Source organism: Mustela lutreola, chromosome 4 (assembly GCF_030435805.1).
Source record: "Mustela lutreola isolate mMusLut2 chromosome 4, mMusLut2.pri, whole genome shotgun sequence".
Lineage (NCBI taxonomy): Eukaryota > Metazoa > Chordata > Mammalia > Carnivora > Mustelidae > Mustela > Mustela lutreola.
Genome location: NC_081293.1, coordinates 30,631,452 through 30,649,666, shown reverse-complemented (window position 1 = coordinate 30,649,666; position 18,215 = coordinate 30,631,452). Strand labels below are relative to the sequence as shown.

The following is an 18,215-nucleotide window of genomic DNA, read 5'->3' as shown; positions in this document are numbered from 1 at the left end:
GCATCAATAACCTGCTGATTACAAAATGCATTCTTTGCAGAGAGGGGGAATTAACATCTAATGAACACTTGCCATCTGCCAGGCACTGTGCAAGGCTAGTGATTCTCAGTATTTTAGTGGTCAAGGACTCCTCTGGGATTCTTGTGGAAACTATAAAATCTCTCCCTTAGAAAAACTCAAATGAACACAAAATTTTACAAAGAATCACAAGGGCAAACAATGTTCCAAAGCATAATCACAGACTCCAGATTAAAACCCTTTGTGTTAAGCCCTTAGGATCCCAGAGCATGTCATTATTGAGACAAGATACCATTATCCCTACCTTACAGATGAGGGGCCATCCCTAAGGTCACATACTAAACATCAGAAACATTTCAGACAGAGTTGTCTGAACACTACTTGCTGTCCTAGATAAAAATGTCATTTGATTTTTAGTGTTATTATAACTGTCACTCCTTATTTTTAAACAAAGATTATGTGAGAAACTGAAATCTGTGCAAAATATTCTAGACTCAGCCACAGCACATCAGAAAGCTCAGAATTCCCAGGGGTTCCAATCCCATATCCTATCAGCCAAAAGCCCCACTCCTCCTGAACTCACCTGCCCAGAAAGGAAACAAGCCGAAGAGGTGCTTTTCTTAGCCAGGTTTCATAAGCCTCAGAACAGAAGCAACCTGTCAATAATATCTCAATAAAACTACAGGGAAATTTTTTAAAGAGGCAACCTCTCTTTAAGACAATCTATCAGTCAAAATGGGAATTGAGAGACCAGTCAAAGCCTATGGATATGAAACAAAAGAAATTTAATTTCAGAGTATTACATGAATAACAAAGACAATGCATAGGATTGTTTCTTTACAGTTACATATATATATATGATATATAGTCAAATAAGAATGAAAGACAAAAAATGGTGAAATAGTTAAGAAACCTTGTTTCGCTTGCTGAGCAAGCTCAGGGAGAGCCAAGGGCGACCCCTGCTACGAAAGGCCCTAGGGCGGGAGTGTTTTTCCCAACAGGCTCTGCCAGTCTCCAAGTCTGGGGGAGTGCTCAATGGCTCTTCAGCACCCCTGGCTGTGGCCTCGCATACTTTAGTTTCCATGGCAACCCAAGCACTCAGGCTATTATGTACTCACCTCCTCACTAGCCCCTCCACTGACTCTCCATGAGTGGAAAGATGTCGGTTGGCACTGGCTGCCTGGGAAAACTAGCTTTTCCGTGGGGAGTTTTAGATTGGGTTAATTACCACTGATTTGAAAAGCTTGTCCATTTTAGGGACCCAAATTTTCCCCAAATTCTACAGCAATCTTGCCAAATGCCAACACCCAGGTTTAGATCAAGGTCCTGTCTTCAGTACAAAAGCTTCAGGGTGGAGGGGACAGGGATGAGGATCTCCCTGGGAAAAGGAGTTCTGTTTAGAAAAGACCTTCCAGCATTTGTGTGAGGCCCTGTACAATGCAAGGAAGCAGCGAAGAGTCTAGAGAAGTCTGTTGCCAAAGATGGCTTCCCTGGCTATGCATGGGCCACATGGCTGGTCACTGCAGGGCACAGGTGCAAGGACCACAGGTTCTCTGTGTCCAGAGGCTCCTGGGAGGGAAGCTACACAAAACCACCACTGTCCAGGCGGAGAGAAGGGATTTGCTGGCTTCCTTACAACCCAAGAAAATGGCCACCTCTGGATCACCCAGCAGTCACCAGAGTCAACTGCCCTGTACTACTCCATTTCCCAAAGTGCTCCTGAGAAGGACATTTAGGGTGATGAGTTGGGGAAGGAGCGGCTGCGGTTTGTTTGTTACAATTTGTTAAGTACCAGCTCCTTGAGCATGTTCTGGCACTCAGATACAAAAAGGTATAATCAGTATCTTCTAACCTTTCACTGTGACACTGGAGTTTTTCAAACCAGATTCCCTGGTCCCAGGGCAAAAGTCTATCACACTAAAAGGTTAGAAACTCCAGTGTCTATGGTTTTCCCGGTGATCTGAATCGAGGTGGTGCTCTTGTCTTCACATTTACGCCCGCTGGCACAAAAACACTGCCCTGTGCTGACACCCCATCAGAACCATCACAACCGCAGAAAGAAATGAAATGTTAAAAGCCATAAAAGGAGGGATTTCCAAAGAGACTGTTCCAACATGAAAAACAAACAGATCAGATTAAAAAAAAAAACTTATAGATTAAAAAAACTGTTAAATACTGGCTCAAAAATACCCACCCACCAAGTCAAAAGGGAGACAGTACCCTGCTGTGGCAAATGATAAAGGGCTTTTGTCTTGTAGTTAGTTCTCTGTAAGATTCCACAGGATAGGAACACTTACATATTGCAAGGCAGAAAGTTATACTGTTTATTTCTCAAATTTGGATTCCAACTGGATCACAGCTTCAACTTAAAAAATGACCTATCACACCCTTTAAGCAAGGGAAAGTATATTTAATAAATAACTTAAATGAAACACACATGCCCAAATTCACACACAAAGTGCCCAAGGGGGCGAGCTACACAAAATCATGTGTGCGTGGCAAGCACCTCTCCCACCACTCTAGGCCCGGCACACTTCCCTGGGGTACCAACCCATTCAACCAGTGAAAGTCTCCTAAGTCTTAGCTGCCTCCTCAGATAGAAGCCCAGGACAAAGCTGGTGACAGGAAGGTATCAGGTCACTGCTCTGCACTCTCCACCTGATGCCACGCCATTCTGGGAGGAACCACTTAGTAAAGAAAGGAAGCTTTGGGTTAGGGAGAACACTATTTCAGTCTGGTCCTATCAAAAGCAGTCTCTGTCTGCATTCACTCGTAGCAGGTGCTTATTTTCTTAATAAGGAAAAGCTAACTGGAAACCTACACAAATAAATTTGCTAACAAGTATTTTTAAGAAAGACATATAAATGCTCTGAGAAAGGGCCTTATACTCCTCACCATCTGTTGTTCACAATCCATCGGGCTGGAAGGTCAAATCTTACACTTCTCTTCACTATTGTTGGAGTAGCCAGTGAGACAAGTACGGAAGAGAGGACTGACAGCTGGACACAAAACCAAACCGTGCTCTGCCAGCATCATCCTCCCATTTCAGCAGAAATGCAGCTTTTTCAAGAGTTCAAAGATAACAAGTCCCACTTTGCAGGGCAGCCGCTCCCCAGGAGCCTGACTGGGCTCTGGCACAGGGTGAGGGCAGCTCAACTGCTCCACAGAGCAGGCCCACTCAAACGCTCCCGCCTCTGGCCACACGCCCCCAGGCAGTGAGTTTTTACAACAGATCAAAGCCACGCTGCTGCTTACCTCTAACACACATGAACATCCTCAACCCCGTCAAAGCCCCAGCCCCACCTCCAAACTACCCTTTGCCCACCTTGACAAGGAGAGGGGCGGTGCTGCAACCCCCCTCCAACACTGGTGATCAGCCACAACCGCTTCTAAAGGAGAATGTGCTCTTTCAAATCCTCTCAGCCCTGCAGAGTGACGCGCCCTTCCTCCCGGGACTCCAGCTTGCCCTCAGCGGACAGTCTGACCTGCACACCTGATCCCTTAGAAGGATGCAATATAATCCCACCCACCAGCAGTCACCCTGGACACAAAACCAGCTGGTCCCATCCTAGTCACACTCCAGAGTTTCCAGTACATTCAGATATTTCAGCAAATCTCTATCGAGCCGTCAGTGACTTCCCTTGAGTCACAGGGATCTGGCACAGAATATTGGCACCAGAGATGTTTTAGGCGAGGGGAGGCTGAATGAAAGGCGACGAGTTTGGCAACCGCACAATCACTTTGGCACCACGGAAGAAAGGGGAAGAGAGGGAAGGAAGGGAGAAGAGACAAAGTTTAATAACTGACATTTGTTAAAATATGGTATCATTCTGAATTCTCCTTTTTCAATAACGCAGGTCAAATATCCTATACCCTCAGGTCCAAGAAATTATTTTTGTAATTCCAGGAAAGCTCGAAGTTCTTTGGACAAACGGTATTGAGGAATACGGCCTCATGAGATTAAGAGCTTTCCCAAAGCTTATGGTGAAAAAACAAGGGAAAGGTATCTGTCTTAGGCATAATTTAGAAGACCTATCCAAAAAATGGCTTTAAAAAAACAAACAGCAAATTAACAAGAAATAACCAAAATAATACCTGTACTATCAAAACAGAGAAAAGCCCCAAGTATCAGTTAAAAATAATATCCATCCACCAGGACTGACAGCACTTTAAAAAAAAAAAAAACAAAAAAAACAAAAAAAAAACTGGTAGTTGAGAGAACTTTCAGATTTTTAAAAATAATATCTGCTAAAACAAATTCATGGAATGAGCACTGGAGCCCAGCTGGTTCTGCCCATTTACTGCGCTGTGTGAGCAGGCTGACTGCTTAGTGGTTTCCCCAAAATGCTTTCAAAGACAAGAGAAAGAGAGATGCCAGCACCCAGTCAGTAGACAGAGTCTGCAGACATTATCCAGTGAGTGCGGTTAGAGGTATCAGTCAGGTCACAGGATTAGTTGACTTTCACGATGCTAAACACAGCAAGCTGCAAGTCCAAGCTTCTCTGTGAGCAGTAATGACGTCTGGCCCACTAAAGAGGAAATTCCGGGTGGACAACAGGAGCACTCTGGATCCTTCAGAGGAATCCTAGGTTGAAGAAAAAACAAGAATATTAAGCACATTCATAAATATTTCTTTTTGCAATCATCCCACCTGAAAGCTAGCAAGGTTGTACTTAATATATTCTACAAACTGAGGATTAAACAGCTTAATTGAGAATTTGTGACTTCTACCAAGTAAACATTACTTTGTCTATGTGCTTTAATCTCAATGCATTAAAACAACTTAATGGCAATAACAGCTACCGCTGTACTAAGTGCACATTTTGCACCAGACTCTGCTCTGAGTTCCTGGTGTATATGATCTCATTTATCTTCACAACAATTTGTACATGAGATAAAGCTCTTGCCATGTTACAAGTGAAGAATCTGAAGCCTACACAAATTAACTTTCCCCAAGATAAATAGATACAAGCAGAAAAGCTGGGAGTTGAACCAAAGCCTAAGTGAATGCAGAGCTCCTGGCCTTCCCACCACTATGCCTCTTGCCAGCAAATGTTTACTAAATGCCTAGTTCACGCAAGGTACTGTCAGCACCAGGAGGAAGAGAAGAACAGAAAACAGGAAGTCACAAACCTAGTCTTAAGTCAGGCCCTTGTCTTCCAGAAGAGAAACTAGCTATAGATACCAGACAATACATGTGAAGTCAATAACTATAATAAATCATACTAAATATCAACGTTTCAGTACCATCAATAAGCAATGGAAAAGGTACATCTGGCTGGATTAGCTAAAGAAGGTTTCAAAGAGGAGGTATGGTTTAGGTTGGGCTCTGAAGAATGGGCTTCTCACTACTGCATACTGAAGTAATGCCCATTAATAAGAAAATAATGAAAATAATGCCCATTAATAAGAAGGTGCTAAATGGGGAGTTCTCATCTGGGAGTAAGGTTTCCCTCTCCTCCCCAGGAGATACCTGGCGATGTTTGGAGGCATTCCAGTTGTCCGAACTGAGGGAAGAAGGGTGCCCTGGCATCTAATGGGTAGAGACCCATGGGAAGCTGCTAACCATGGTACAATGTATAAGGCAGCTCCCCACGACAAAGATCTGACCCAAAATGTCCACAGTGTCACATCAAGAAGCCCTGTGCTAAAGAAATGCCTTTATGGAGTATGTGCTTGATGATGATAATAAAATTACATTATTGCCTTCAAATAATATTGCTTTTACAAGATCACCATCAAAAACCTCCAGTTATAGGGGCGCCTGGGTGGCTCAGTGGGTTAAGGCCTCTGCCTTCGGCTCGGGTCATGATTCCAGGGTCCTGAGATCGAGGCCCGCATTGGGCTCTCTGCTCGGCGGGGAGCCTGCTTCCTCCTCTTTCTCTGCCTGCCTCTCTGCCTACTTGTGATCTTTGTCTGTCAAATAAATAAATAAAAATCTTAAAAAAAAAAAAAAAAACCTCCAGTTATATTCATTGCATAAAAGAATTAGATGGCAGGTAAGTAGATCTCTGGCCTTGGAAACTGGAAGAGAGTTCAGATCTGGAGATTCTGGTCTGGGAGCAGTTACCCTACAGAGAAAATAGAGCTGTGGGTTAGCCCAAGTTGCTGAGAGGTAAAAGCAAGAGCAAAGATAAGCAGAGAATTCAAGAGAGCACACAAAGAGGAGGGGCGCCTGGGTGGCTCAGTCAGTGGAGCGTCCAACTCTTGGTTTCACTCAGGTTGTAATCCTGGGCTGGGGAGAGTGAACCCTTCATTGGGCTCTGGGCTCTGCACAAGGTCTTCTTGTCTGTCCCCTTCTGCTCCTCCTCAACCCCATTCACGTACTCTCTCTCTCAAATAAATAAAATCTAAAAAAATTAATAAAATGAAGAGGGGAGGGGTAGGCCAGCAGTAGTAAGCTACGACAGAGATGAAAAAGTCACAAGGAAGAACAAGAATAAGGTAGCATCATGACAACCAAGGCAAGCCTTTCGGGCTGTAGGTGACCAAGGAGAGAACAAAATGGAAATGTCACTGCCTAATCTAATTCCAAGTGTTCGTTATCTGTAGACCCCCACTTTTCTGAATCACTAACATTTTTTTTTTAATTTTAAAGTAGGCTCCATGCCCAACGTTCAGGGCAGGGGGACTGAACTCAACCCTGAGATCAAGAGTCACATGCTCTGTTGACCAATCCCTGCTGGGCGCTCCTGATTCACTAACATTTTTGAGAATCTAATAAAACTATACATTCTGTCCTCCAAAAAGGTACCTACACATAAAATGACATCAACAATATCAGGAACTTGAGGGGTGCCTGGGTGGCTCAGTGGGTTAGGCCACTGCCTTCAGCTCGGGTCATGATCTCAGGGTCCTGAAATGGAGCCCTGCGTGGGCCTCTCTGCTCAGCAGGGAGCTTGCTTCCCTCTCGGTCTGCTTCTCTGCCTACCTGTGATCTCTCTCTCTGTCAAATAAATAAATAAAATATTAAAAAAAAAAAAAAAAGAAAAAACAATATCAGGAACTTGATCAGAGCCCTTAGGAGGTCCACACAACAGCTCAAGAATCCCAGCTCTAAATCTTTTTTTTTTTTTTTTAAGATTTTATTTATTTATTTGGCAGAGAGAGAGCGTGAGCACGAGCAGGGGGAGGGGCAGAGGGAGAAGCAGGCTCCCTCCTGAGAAAGGAGCCCAGTGTGGGACTCGATCCCAGGACCCTGGGATCATGACCTGAGCCAAAAGCAGATGTTTAAACGACTGAGCCACCCAGGTGTCCCTGCTCTAAATCTTCTTGCTAAAATGAACTTGGCTTATTTCCTTAATACATTTCCCTCTCCTCAAAGTATAACTGTCAATATAAAAAGACTTACCATTTCTTGATTCTTTTTTTTTAAGATTTTATTTATTTATTTGAGAGAGAGCATGAGTGAGAGAGATCATAGAGGGAGAGGGAGAAGATTCCCTGCTAAGCAGGGAGCCCAACACAGGGCCCGATCCCAGGACCCTGACATCATGACCTGAACTGAAGGCAGATGCTTAACTAACTGAGCGGAGCCACTCAGGCTCCCTTTTTATTATTTTCAAAAAGGAAAGGTATATATGTCTAATACAAAACAAAGTATACTTTAAAAATAACTTACGCTTAGGTTTAATTCACCGACACCCATGTAGAAATACTTAGACACACATAACTCAAACACCCAACTCCCCTCAATCAGACAGCCCTGCCTACAAGTCAGAAGCAAGATGGAAAGAAAAAAGTGCTAAGATCATTCATTCAAGGATAAGGACTGAGACCCTACCAAAATCTAATCTTCTAGAGAAGAATAAAGATTTCTCCATAAGGACTGGACTTTAGTTCTCTTCCAACTGCTAATGTCTCAAATCATAATTACGTTCCTGTCTCAGCAGTGAAAAGCACATGTCAAACCCGGGATCACTTCATCTGCCATGTTCTTGCTAGTCCTAACAATTGCTACTTGTTAATGCTTCTAAAACATTATTTCAATTAAGACTCATAAGAAATCTGTGAACTCTTATAACTATTATCCTTATTTTCAGAGGAGGAGACGGGCTCAGAGAGAATGAATGGTTTTCCTGGGCCAGAGGAATGATGACTCAAATCAGGTTTAACAGCAAATCCCCTGGTCCTCCCCATGGACCACACGGCTTCTTCAGAGGCAAGTACAGCAGCTACTGCCTTTTACCAGAAGAGCCTGGGGCAACTGGCACTCTCCACGCCAAATAATCTTTTTTGTCCTAAGTATCCTCAAAAATATGTTGGAAAAAGTATCCTCAAAATACGTTGGAAAAAATATGCTGGAAAAAGTATCCTCAAAAATATGTTGGAAAAAAATATGGAAAAAAAATATGTTGTACGATATGATTTCCAGGGTGCGTCAGCTGTTTATTAGCTAGAAAGCCTCACTGAAGTCTACACAGAAAAAGAACATAGCTATTCCATGTTTATGGAGCATATTCTTAGCACTTCTGTACTTGGTTTCACAAATTAGTTTACACTTGCTTTTAATTTGCTTAACAAGTGTTCTTAAGATCTCTTTCACATGTGTCCCATCTGTCCAAGAATGCAGGGACTGTGTGGGTCTGTCTTCACAGCTCTACCCCTCAGCACCTGGGACAGTGCCGAGCAGATGATCAAGAACCATCTGCTGAAAAAGACCCAGGCTGGCAACCTGATGTTGCTTCTGACACTGGGAATTCAAACACTACGACTGACGGACTAGACGCAGAAAGGACTTACGCTCGGTAAGAACACAGAATAAGTAAAATCAATACCTTTTTTCCCTTCTTTCTTCCCCTCAGGCCACTTCAATCTTGTTGGTGTCATCGTGACAGCTGGAGAGCCAGAAAATAACTGTAACAAGAACATTTTATAGTGGCTTAAATCTGCTAATGTCATTCCTACAGACAGACTTTACTAACAGAATTATTCACTTGTTCAATTTCCATGTGAAGAGTTTTACTGAGGCTGATTATATTTATATATCATTAGTCTTAACTGATTTTATTGCTGGCTTAATGAAGCCACATGTGTGGGGCCCCTAGAAGGACTACCCAACAGATACCACAGTGCCAGCCAGGCCCAGCTCAATGGTACCGGCCCCACAGAGTCTCCCAACAGGAACTATTCCCTTCAGCACTGTTTGTGGAGGTCCTTCACTGTATTTGGCATCGCTGCATATGACTGGCTATATCCTTCCGGAACTCTGCGTGTTTGTTTTGACCATCAGCATAAATGAAAGGATTTAGAAAAAGGCACCAGAGAAACACAGTAAAACAGGCCACAGTATATCAATATTTCTCCTTTCTACAAATGTGCACAAAGAGGAAGGCCAAAGAATAGTATCTTACTAAGTTCATATTTTCTTTGCTGGCTCTCTTCATTTCACCAATGGCTACAGATTCCGGAGTAGGATACTTGTTTTTCTTTTCTGACATCATCTGATTTCCCAGGACCTTCCGCTGATTTAGGAAGAGAAAATATGTGATTTATAAAGATCTACTATATCTGTATTGTAGCTAAACTGGCTGGTCTTTAAATCTATAGTTTCTTAGTTTAGAAAAATTTCAGATTTCAAATAAATTTCAGATTTCTGATAAATTCTCCCAGGCCGTCTTATACAAGGGAGGCCAAAGCATGTTCCAAAAAATTCTGAAATCATTGCCTTCCTTTAGGTGATCCCTTTTCCTCTACATTTGAAATACCTGAAATATAAGAAAGTTTTACAGTTGATTTAAACTAGCTAATGCAGGCAAGTTACAGTGTGCTTCTAAGACCATTAAAAAAAAAACAGTTATTTAGCAGTATAATTTTTTTAAAGTTTTATTTATTTGACAGAGAGAAAGAGCGCAAGCAGTGGTAGCAGGAGAGGGAGCAGCAGCCTCCCCGCTGAGTAGGAAGCGAGATGCAGAACTCGATCCCAGGACCCTGAGATCATGACCACACACAGCCAAAGGCAGATGTTTAACCAACTGAGTCACTGAGGCGTTCCTAGCAGTATAATTTTTTTCCCCAAAGATGTGTTGTCCCTGGCAGCTGTTATGAGCCCCCTCCCGACTCAGGGATACTTCTGCTAGGTCCACTCTAAGTCTGCTTCCCTGACATGTCTTTGTACAGGATTAGAAAACTTGGAGAAATCTTTAAGAGTTTCTAATATAGCACAAGAGCGTACAGGCCATCTTAAGGGGCTCACATGACTATACTGTCATTCAGAGCACAACTAAAATCGCTTTCATCTATGAACAGCTTAGAAGCTGACATAACCTACTGTAATAGCTGATAGTGACAATTCTACCATCTTTAGGGAAATCTTCCCTTTTTTCTTCTTAGAGAGTAAGTTTAAATCCCCAGAAAAGAACTTAACAAAGCTAGAAGATGAAACCCTGCAATATAAATCTTAGCAATTTTTTTAAAGATTATTTACTTATTTATTTGACAGAGAGAGACAGCGAGAGGAACACAAGCAGTGGGAGTGGGAGAGGGAGAAGCAGGCTTCCCGAGGAGTAGGGAGCCCAAGGCAGGGCTCGATCCCAGATGCTTAATGACTGAGCCACTCAGGCACCCCTCTTAGCAGCAATATTAAGAATATTCCAATATAGGGGCACCTGGGTGGCCCAGTGGGTTAAAGCCTCTGCCTTTGGCTCAGGTCATGATCCCAGGGTCCTGGGATGGAGCCCCGCATTGGGCTCTCTGCTCTGCAGGGAGCCTGCTTCCTCCTCTCTCTCTGCCTGCCTCTCTGCCTACTTGTGATCTCTCTCTGTCAATTAAATAAATAAAATCTAAAAAGAAGGGAATATTCCAATATAATAAATTATTTACATGAGAGAAATTCTGGAGGAAAAACTTTAGCCCAAAAAAGGGATCAAAGAAGAATATAAATTGAATAGCTAAAACACAGAAAAGCTGGAAAAATGAGACTACTACATCTTCCTTTCAGAAATCAGCTATCACCTCAGTAAGCTGAAATGGGGATGCCAGGAGCCACAGGACCGGCTGTAAAGCTTCTAATGAACATTTTTTTTTTTTAAAGATTTTATTTATTTATCAGAGAGAGAGGGAGAGAGAGCGAGCACAGGGAGACAGAATGGCAGGCAGAGGCAGAGGGAGAAGCAGGCTCCCCGCTGAGCAAGGAGCCCGATGCGGGACTCGATCCCAGGACGCTAGGATCATGACCTGAGCCGAAGGCAGCTGCTTAACCAACTGAGCCACCCAGGCGTCCCTCTAATGAACATTTTTAAAAAAGATTTTATTTATTTATTTGCGAGAGAGAAAGAGCAAGAGAGAACACAAACAGGGAGGAAGGAGAATAAAGAAGGAGAGGGAGAAGTGGGTTCCCCACCTGAGCAAGGAACCCCATGTGGGGCTCCACCCTGAGATCATGACCTGAGTCAAAGGCAGCCGCCCAGCCAACTAGAAACCCAGGAGCCCCTCCAATGAACTTTCACTTTTTTTCATTTTTTTTCCATTTCTTTGTTTTAAATTTTTTTTATTATGCGATGTTAGCCACCACACAGTACATCATTAGTTTTTGATGTAATGTTCCATGATTCATTATTTCCAACAAACTTTTAAAAAGACATTTTGGGGGCGCCTGGATGGCTCAATTGGTTAAACATCTGACTCTTGGTTTCGGCTCAGGTCTTGATCTCAGGGTGGTGAAATCGAGCCCCAAGTCGGGCTCTGCACTCGGTGCAGAATTTGTTCAGTGCAGAATCTGTTGGAGATCCTCTCCCTCTTCCCCTCCCCCAGCTCTCTCACTCTCTCTCTGAAATAAATAAAATCTTTTTAAAAAGGGGAAAAAAAGGAAAGTATCTCCTTAAAAAAAAAAAAAAAAGATATTTCATTACTCTATCACTATTGAGCAAAAACAATTATCTATTAATAGCTCAAAAGTCTCTTCATTCATAATGAAAATATCCTGTTTCATAAAATTCGGTAACATTTCTATTTAAAATTACTGTTCTAAAATGTCTTATACTGAAAGATTTATAAGCTCTTTTATAATTCTAAAGTCCTAAATTCTCTCTCCACAAAGAAATGGGCAGCTGCCAAGAGGATACTCCATATTCACATTTCAGGCCACACTAAGCAATACATCTAGAGCCACTGCAGAACTTTCTTTCACTAGGATGAAAAAACTACACCCCTCTAGCTTCAGTTAAAGAAATATTTGACTAATAACTTTTTAGTTTATTTGACTAATAGCTTTTTTGTTATCAATCAGCTCAATGACAGGAAGTCAGAGGGAATGACAGACTTCCAAGTAAAATGAACCAACAAGGATATTCATTTTATGAACTACATACATGTCGCAGGTGAATATACTGCTAGGGTTCTAGAAAAATAAATGAATTTTTAATTATAATATATATAAGACAAAACTTACCATTTTAGCCATATTAAGTGTATAGTTGAGCAGCATTAATTCCATTCATACTGTTGTGCAACCATCACCACCAGCCATCTCCAGAACTTTTTCATCTCCCCAATAGAAGCTGGATACCCACTAGACAATAATTCCCAGTTCCCCCCATACTCTTAGCCCCTGACAACCACCATTCTACTTTCTTTCTCTATGAATTTGACCATTCTAGTTATCTCATATAAGTGGAATCATATAGTACTTGTTCTTTGTGACTGGTTTATTTCATTTGACATAATGTCCTCAAGGCTCATCAATGTTGTAGTATATGTTAGAATTTCCTTTCTTTTTAAGGCCAAATGATATTCAATTTTATGTATATACAATATTTTGTTTATCCATTCACCTGTCAATAGATACTTGGAGTGGCTTCCACCCTTCACTTACTGTGAATAATGCTGCTACAAACATAGGTGTGCAAACATCTGTTTATGTCCTTGCTTTCAGTTCTTTTGGGTGCATACCGAGAAGTGGAACTGCTGAATATTTAATTTTTTGAGGAACTGCCATCCTGTTATCCATGACAGGTACACTGTTTTACATTCCCACCAACAGCGCATGAGCGTTTCCAATGTCTCCACATCCCCACCAACACGTGTTATTTTCTGGCTTTTTCCATAATAGTCATCCTACTGTGACTTGCTACCTCACTGTGGTTTTTATTTGCATTTTCCTAAAGATTAAGTGATACTGAGCATCTTTTCATTTGCACACCTTCTTGGGAGAAATGTCTAAGTTCTTTGCTTATTTTTTAATTGTTTTCTTGTTTTTGTAAAAGTTCATTATATATTCTGGACCTTAACTCCTTCTCAGATATATGTCTTACAAATGTTTTGTTCCATTCTGTGAGTTGCCTTTTCATTCTGTTGATCACAAAGGAAATTTTGATGGTAAGCAAGACTAATGCCTCAGAGGCTACTGGCCCCCACAGAATTGAGAGTGAATTCTAAATTTCTATTAATGATAATAGCTAAGACCAAAATGAGATTTAGATACTGTAGCAATGGTTAATGACTGCAGCTTAAAGAAAAATATATATATTTTCTTAAAATATATATAAATATATATTAATTTTATTTTTCATTTTAATCAGAGCTCCTTACTCTTGCTGGATTTATAGATTTTAATAATGTTAAAACAATTTTTTTTAAGATTTTATTTATTTATTTATTTATTTGACAGAGAGAAATCACAAGTATATGGAGAGGCAGGCAGAGAGAGAGAGGGAAGCAGGCTCCCCGCTGAGCAGAGAGCCCGATGTGGGACTCAATCCCAGGACCCTGAGATCATGACCCGAGCCAAAGGCAGCGGCTTAACCCACTGAGCCACCCAGGCGCCCCTGTTAAAACAATTTTAAAAAGAAAAACAGCAGAACACAGAACTGTGCTTAATCTCTCTCCAAGTTAACCAGAACCTTGCTTTAGTTTATGGCTGAAAATTCGAACCCCATTATCATGTTATCTACTGCCATCTGATGGCAATATGCAGTAGCTACAAGTTCAGATCGTCCACAAGGATGTGTAAATCAAACAAGCATAACGATGACATCAACAGCACAGAAGCAGATATTGTACTTGTTTTAAAAAATATATTTTTAAATAATTTGATACAAAGGAAGAGAATATACAACTGGATTAAAATGTTAAGCTTACAAAAATTTCAGCTACCTAAAACTCACTAGCCTATTGGAAAATCCATTTCCTAACCATTTCTGTAAGACTGTCAACTCCCTCACTTCTCCATAGCTTCTGCAAATTGTGCAGTGAACCTTGTGGCACAAAGCAAAGAACTCTCCACACTGCTCAGGAATGGGGACTCTGTCCTCAGTCCCAAAGAAAAGGAAGGACCTTTCTTTTACTCTCTAATCGTACAGCCCCTTCTCCAATTTGAAACACAGCAAAATGCTATAAAAATTAAAAGTTTTTCCAAATTCTATCTTTATCTTCTTATAAATGAACCCTTTACAGGGTCCCAAAGAATAGAAGAAAATTGTTTATGCCTAAAAAAAGTCAGACTGTTAAGCTTTCTCAAAGTCAATGCTAAAAATGACAGCATGGCATACCAACCTTAATAAGGCCACTGAAGGAACGTGAACGGGCTCTTTTCTGTACCTGAGGAGTAGAAGATTCTCGCCCTGGCGTCTGGGTCACAGACTGTTTATTAAACTAAGAGAAAACAAACATTTTATTATTATTTCCCCCCATCAAGAGCTAGGATTCTATGACAACAGCTAAGTGTAAATATCCAGACAAGACCAGGAATAAGTAAGTCTGTACACATATGGATTAGTAGGTTAGAAAGCAAATCTCAAAGGCAGAAATCATGTTGCCAAAAAGTCAAAATTTATTAAATTACTCTAAGGAGATGGCACTTTATTTTCCTTTTTCTTATGTACTACGAAGTTGGAAGTATTGCCCCTATTTTACAGATTAGGAAACCAAAACCCAGAGAGTTATGTAATTTGCCCACGATCTCAGCTGGTAATCAAGATTTTTTGGCAGAAAGTATCTTGGACATAGAGAGTGACTAGCACAACTAAAACAGTTCTTAATTTAAAATAAATTGCATGCATGGGATGCCTGGGTGGCTCAGTGGGTTAAAGCCTCTGCTTTTGGCTCAGGTCATGATCCCAGGGTCCTGGGATCAAGCCCCACATCCGGCTGTCTGCTCAGCAGGGAGCCTGCTTCCCTCTCTCTCTCTGCCTGCTTGTAATCTTGTCTGTCAAATAAATAAATAAAATCTTAAAAAAATAAAATAAAATAAATTGCATGCAGAATAAAGAAGTTACTAAAGCTCTTTAAATGGACATCTATCATGATTGCCTGCCAGTATTATCAGAGGAAACACATCAAAATAAAAAGTGATTAATTTTATCAATATCAGCTGTCTGTTTGATAGTATCTAACATGGAGAAATGCAAGATATAAAACACTGTATTGTCTCTATGTGGAAAACACAGAAGTCTCCACCCCCAAATTACTAGAATTCGTATAGCAATTCAGTAATGTGGCAAGATACAGTATCAATGCACAGAAATCAGCTGATTTCTTACACACTAACAATGAAACCATAGAAAGAGAAATTAGAAAATTGATTCCATTTACAATAGCATTAAAAACCCTAAGACACCTTGGAATAAACCCAACCAAAGAGGTGAAGGATCTATACTCTAGGAACTTATGAAAGAAATTTAAGAAGACACAAAACAATGGGAAAACATTCCATGCTTGTGGATCAGAAGAAAAAACATTGTTAAAATGTCTATGCTGCCCAGAGCAATCTATACTTTCAATGCCATTCTGATCAAAATACCAATGGCATTTTTCAAAGTGATGGAACAAACAATCCTAAAAATTGTATGGAACCAAAGAAGACCCCAAATCGCCAAGGAAATGCTGACAAAGAAAAACAAAGCTGGGGCATCATGCTGCCTGATTTCAAGCTCTATTACAAACCTGTGATCACCAAGACAGCATGGTACTGGCACAAAAACAGACACATAGACCAATGGAATAGAATTGAGAGCCCAGATATGGACCTTCAATTCCATGGTCAACTAATCTTCGACAAAGCAGGAAAAAATATTCAGTGGAAGAAAAACAGTCCCTCTTCAATAAATGGTGCTGGGAAAATTGAACAGCTATATACAAAAGAATGAAACTAGACCATTCCCTTACACCATACACAAAGATAAACTCTAAATGGATGAAAGACCTCAATGTGAGACAGGGATCCATCAGAATCTTAGAGGAGAATATACACAGTAACCTCTTTGACATTGGTCACAGCAACTTCTTTCAAGACACATGTCCAAACGCAAGTGAGACAAAAGCGAAAATGAACTTCTGGGGCTTCATCAAGATAAAAGGCTTCTGCATGGCAAAGGAAATAGTCAACAAAACAAATAAGCAACCCACAGAATGGGAGAAGATATTTGCGAATGACACTACAAAGATCTATAAAGAACTTCTCAAACTTAACACCCAAAAAACAGAGAAGTCAAAAAATGGGCAGAAGACATGAGCAGACACTTCTCCAAAGAAGACATACAAATGGCTACCAAACACATGAGAAAGTGTTCTCATCATTAGCCATCAGGGAAATACAAATCAAAACCACACTGAGATACCACCTTACACCAGTTAGAATGGCAAAAATTGACAAGGCAAGAAACAACGAATGCTAGAGAAGTTGTGGAGAAACTATTACACAACTATTACACTATTGTGTAATAGAGAAACTATTACACTATTGGTGGGAATGCAAATTCGTGTAGCCACTTTGGAAAACAGTGTGGAGGTTCATCAAAAAATTAAAAATAGAGCTCCCTATGACCCAGCAATTGCACTACTGGGTATTTAGCCCAAATATACAGACATAGTGAAAAGAAGGGCAATATACACCCCAATGTTCATAGTAGCAATGTCCAAAATACTCAAAATCTGGAAAGAGCTAAGATGCCCTTCAAAAGACGAATGGATAAAGAAGATGTGGTCCATATACACAATGGAATATTACTCAGCCATCAGAAAAGATGAATACCCAACTTTTGCATCAACATGGATAGGACTGGAGAAGATTATGCTAAGTGAAATAAGTCAAACAGAGAAAATCAATTATCATATGGTTTCACTTATTTGTGGAACTCCTAGTGTCCTCCATTTGTCCTCCACAAATGGAGGACACTAGGAGTAGGGAAAAATATAGGGAGAGAAATCGGAATGGGAGACAAACCATGAGAGACTATGGACTCTGGGAAACTGAGGGTTTTAGAAGGAAGGGAGAGGAATGGGAGGGATGGGTGAGCCCGGTGATGGGTATTAAGGAGGCATGGATTGCATGGAGCACTGGATATTATACATAAACAATGAATTATGGAACACTACATGAAAAACTAATGATGTACTGTATGGTGACTCACAACACAATTTTTAAAAAACCACTGTATCGTCTTATTTAATGCTTTGATTCGCCATTCATCTCCCCAGTTAAAAAAATAATGACCTAGTACTTAATTCTTCTATATATCTGCTTTTTCTAACTATAGTTTTTAAATACGTGAATTGTAATTTTGCAAATTTTTATCCATTCAGATTCAGTTCTGGAGGTTTAAAAAAATGATCATTTTCATACATATTATATGAAAAAGTTCTCAAAGTTAATTATCAGAAAATTTAGTCACTTCTAAAGAGCTTAGAAAGCAAGCATCCCTCCTGGATATATTGAGACAACTGACAAACCATCATTTCTGATAATGTTGGCCAGGTAAAATAAGAGGGGCTCTCTTGTATCCAGCTGGCTGGAGCATCCATAGTTTCCTAGGAAGCTGTTTATCAATGTGTGTCCAATGTCTTTTCAAAACACATACTGTAATCCCCCTTTATTCATGATTTGCTTTCTGAGGTTTGTTACCATAATCAACCACAGTCCAGAAGCAGATGGTCCCTCTTCTGATGTATTTTCAAAAGGTCAGTAGTAGCTTAATGCTATGTCACAATGCCTATATATCATTCAGCTGACTTCAGCTAATCACATAAGCATTTTACCATTTTTTTTTAAAGATTTTATTTATTTATTTGACAGACAGAAATCTCAAGTAGGCAGAGAGGCAGTCAGAGAGGGGCGGGGGAGGCAGGCTCCCCGCTGAGCAAAGACCCTGGGATCATGACCCAAGCCAAAGGCAGAGGCTTCCACTGAGCCACCCAGGCGCCCCAAGCATTTTATCATCTTACATCATCACAGGAAGGATGAGTATAGTATAGTAAAATATTTT

The 18,215-nt window shown here is 40.8% G+C and overlaps 1 protein-coding gene across 2 annotated transcripts in view; it reads right to left on the bottom strand.

Moving 5' to 3' along the window:
* Nucleotides 1-780: 780 nt before the first annotated feature.
* ARHGAP19 (Rho GTPase activating protein 19) overlaps nt 781-18,215 on the bottom strand; it is a 65,047-nt gene continuing 47,612 nt past the window's right edge. The window contains exons 9-12 of one of the 2 annotated variants that reach the window (XM_059169309.1): nt 14,509-14,607; nt 9,372-9,482; nt 8,796-8,874; nt 781-4,603 (exon numbers count right to left, since the gene is read on the bottom strand). In XM_059169309.1, the coding sequence (XP_059025292.1) occupies nt 4,593-4,603; nt 8,796-8,874; nt 9,372-9,482; nt 14,509-14,607 (300 nt within the window). In that variant the 3' untranslated portion in view covers nt 781-4,592. The remainder of the gene's footprint in view (nt 4,604-8,795; nt 8,875-9,371; nt 9,483-14,508; nt 14,608-18,215) is intronic. The other variant, XM_059169310.1, reaches the window with a different exon arrangement.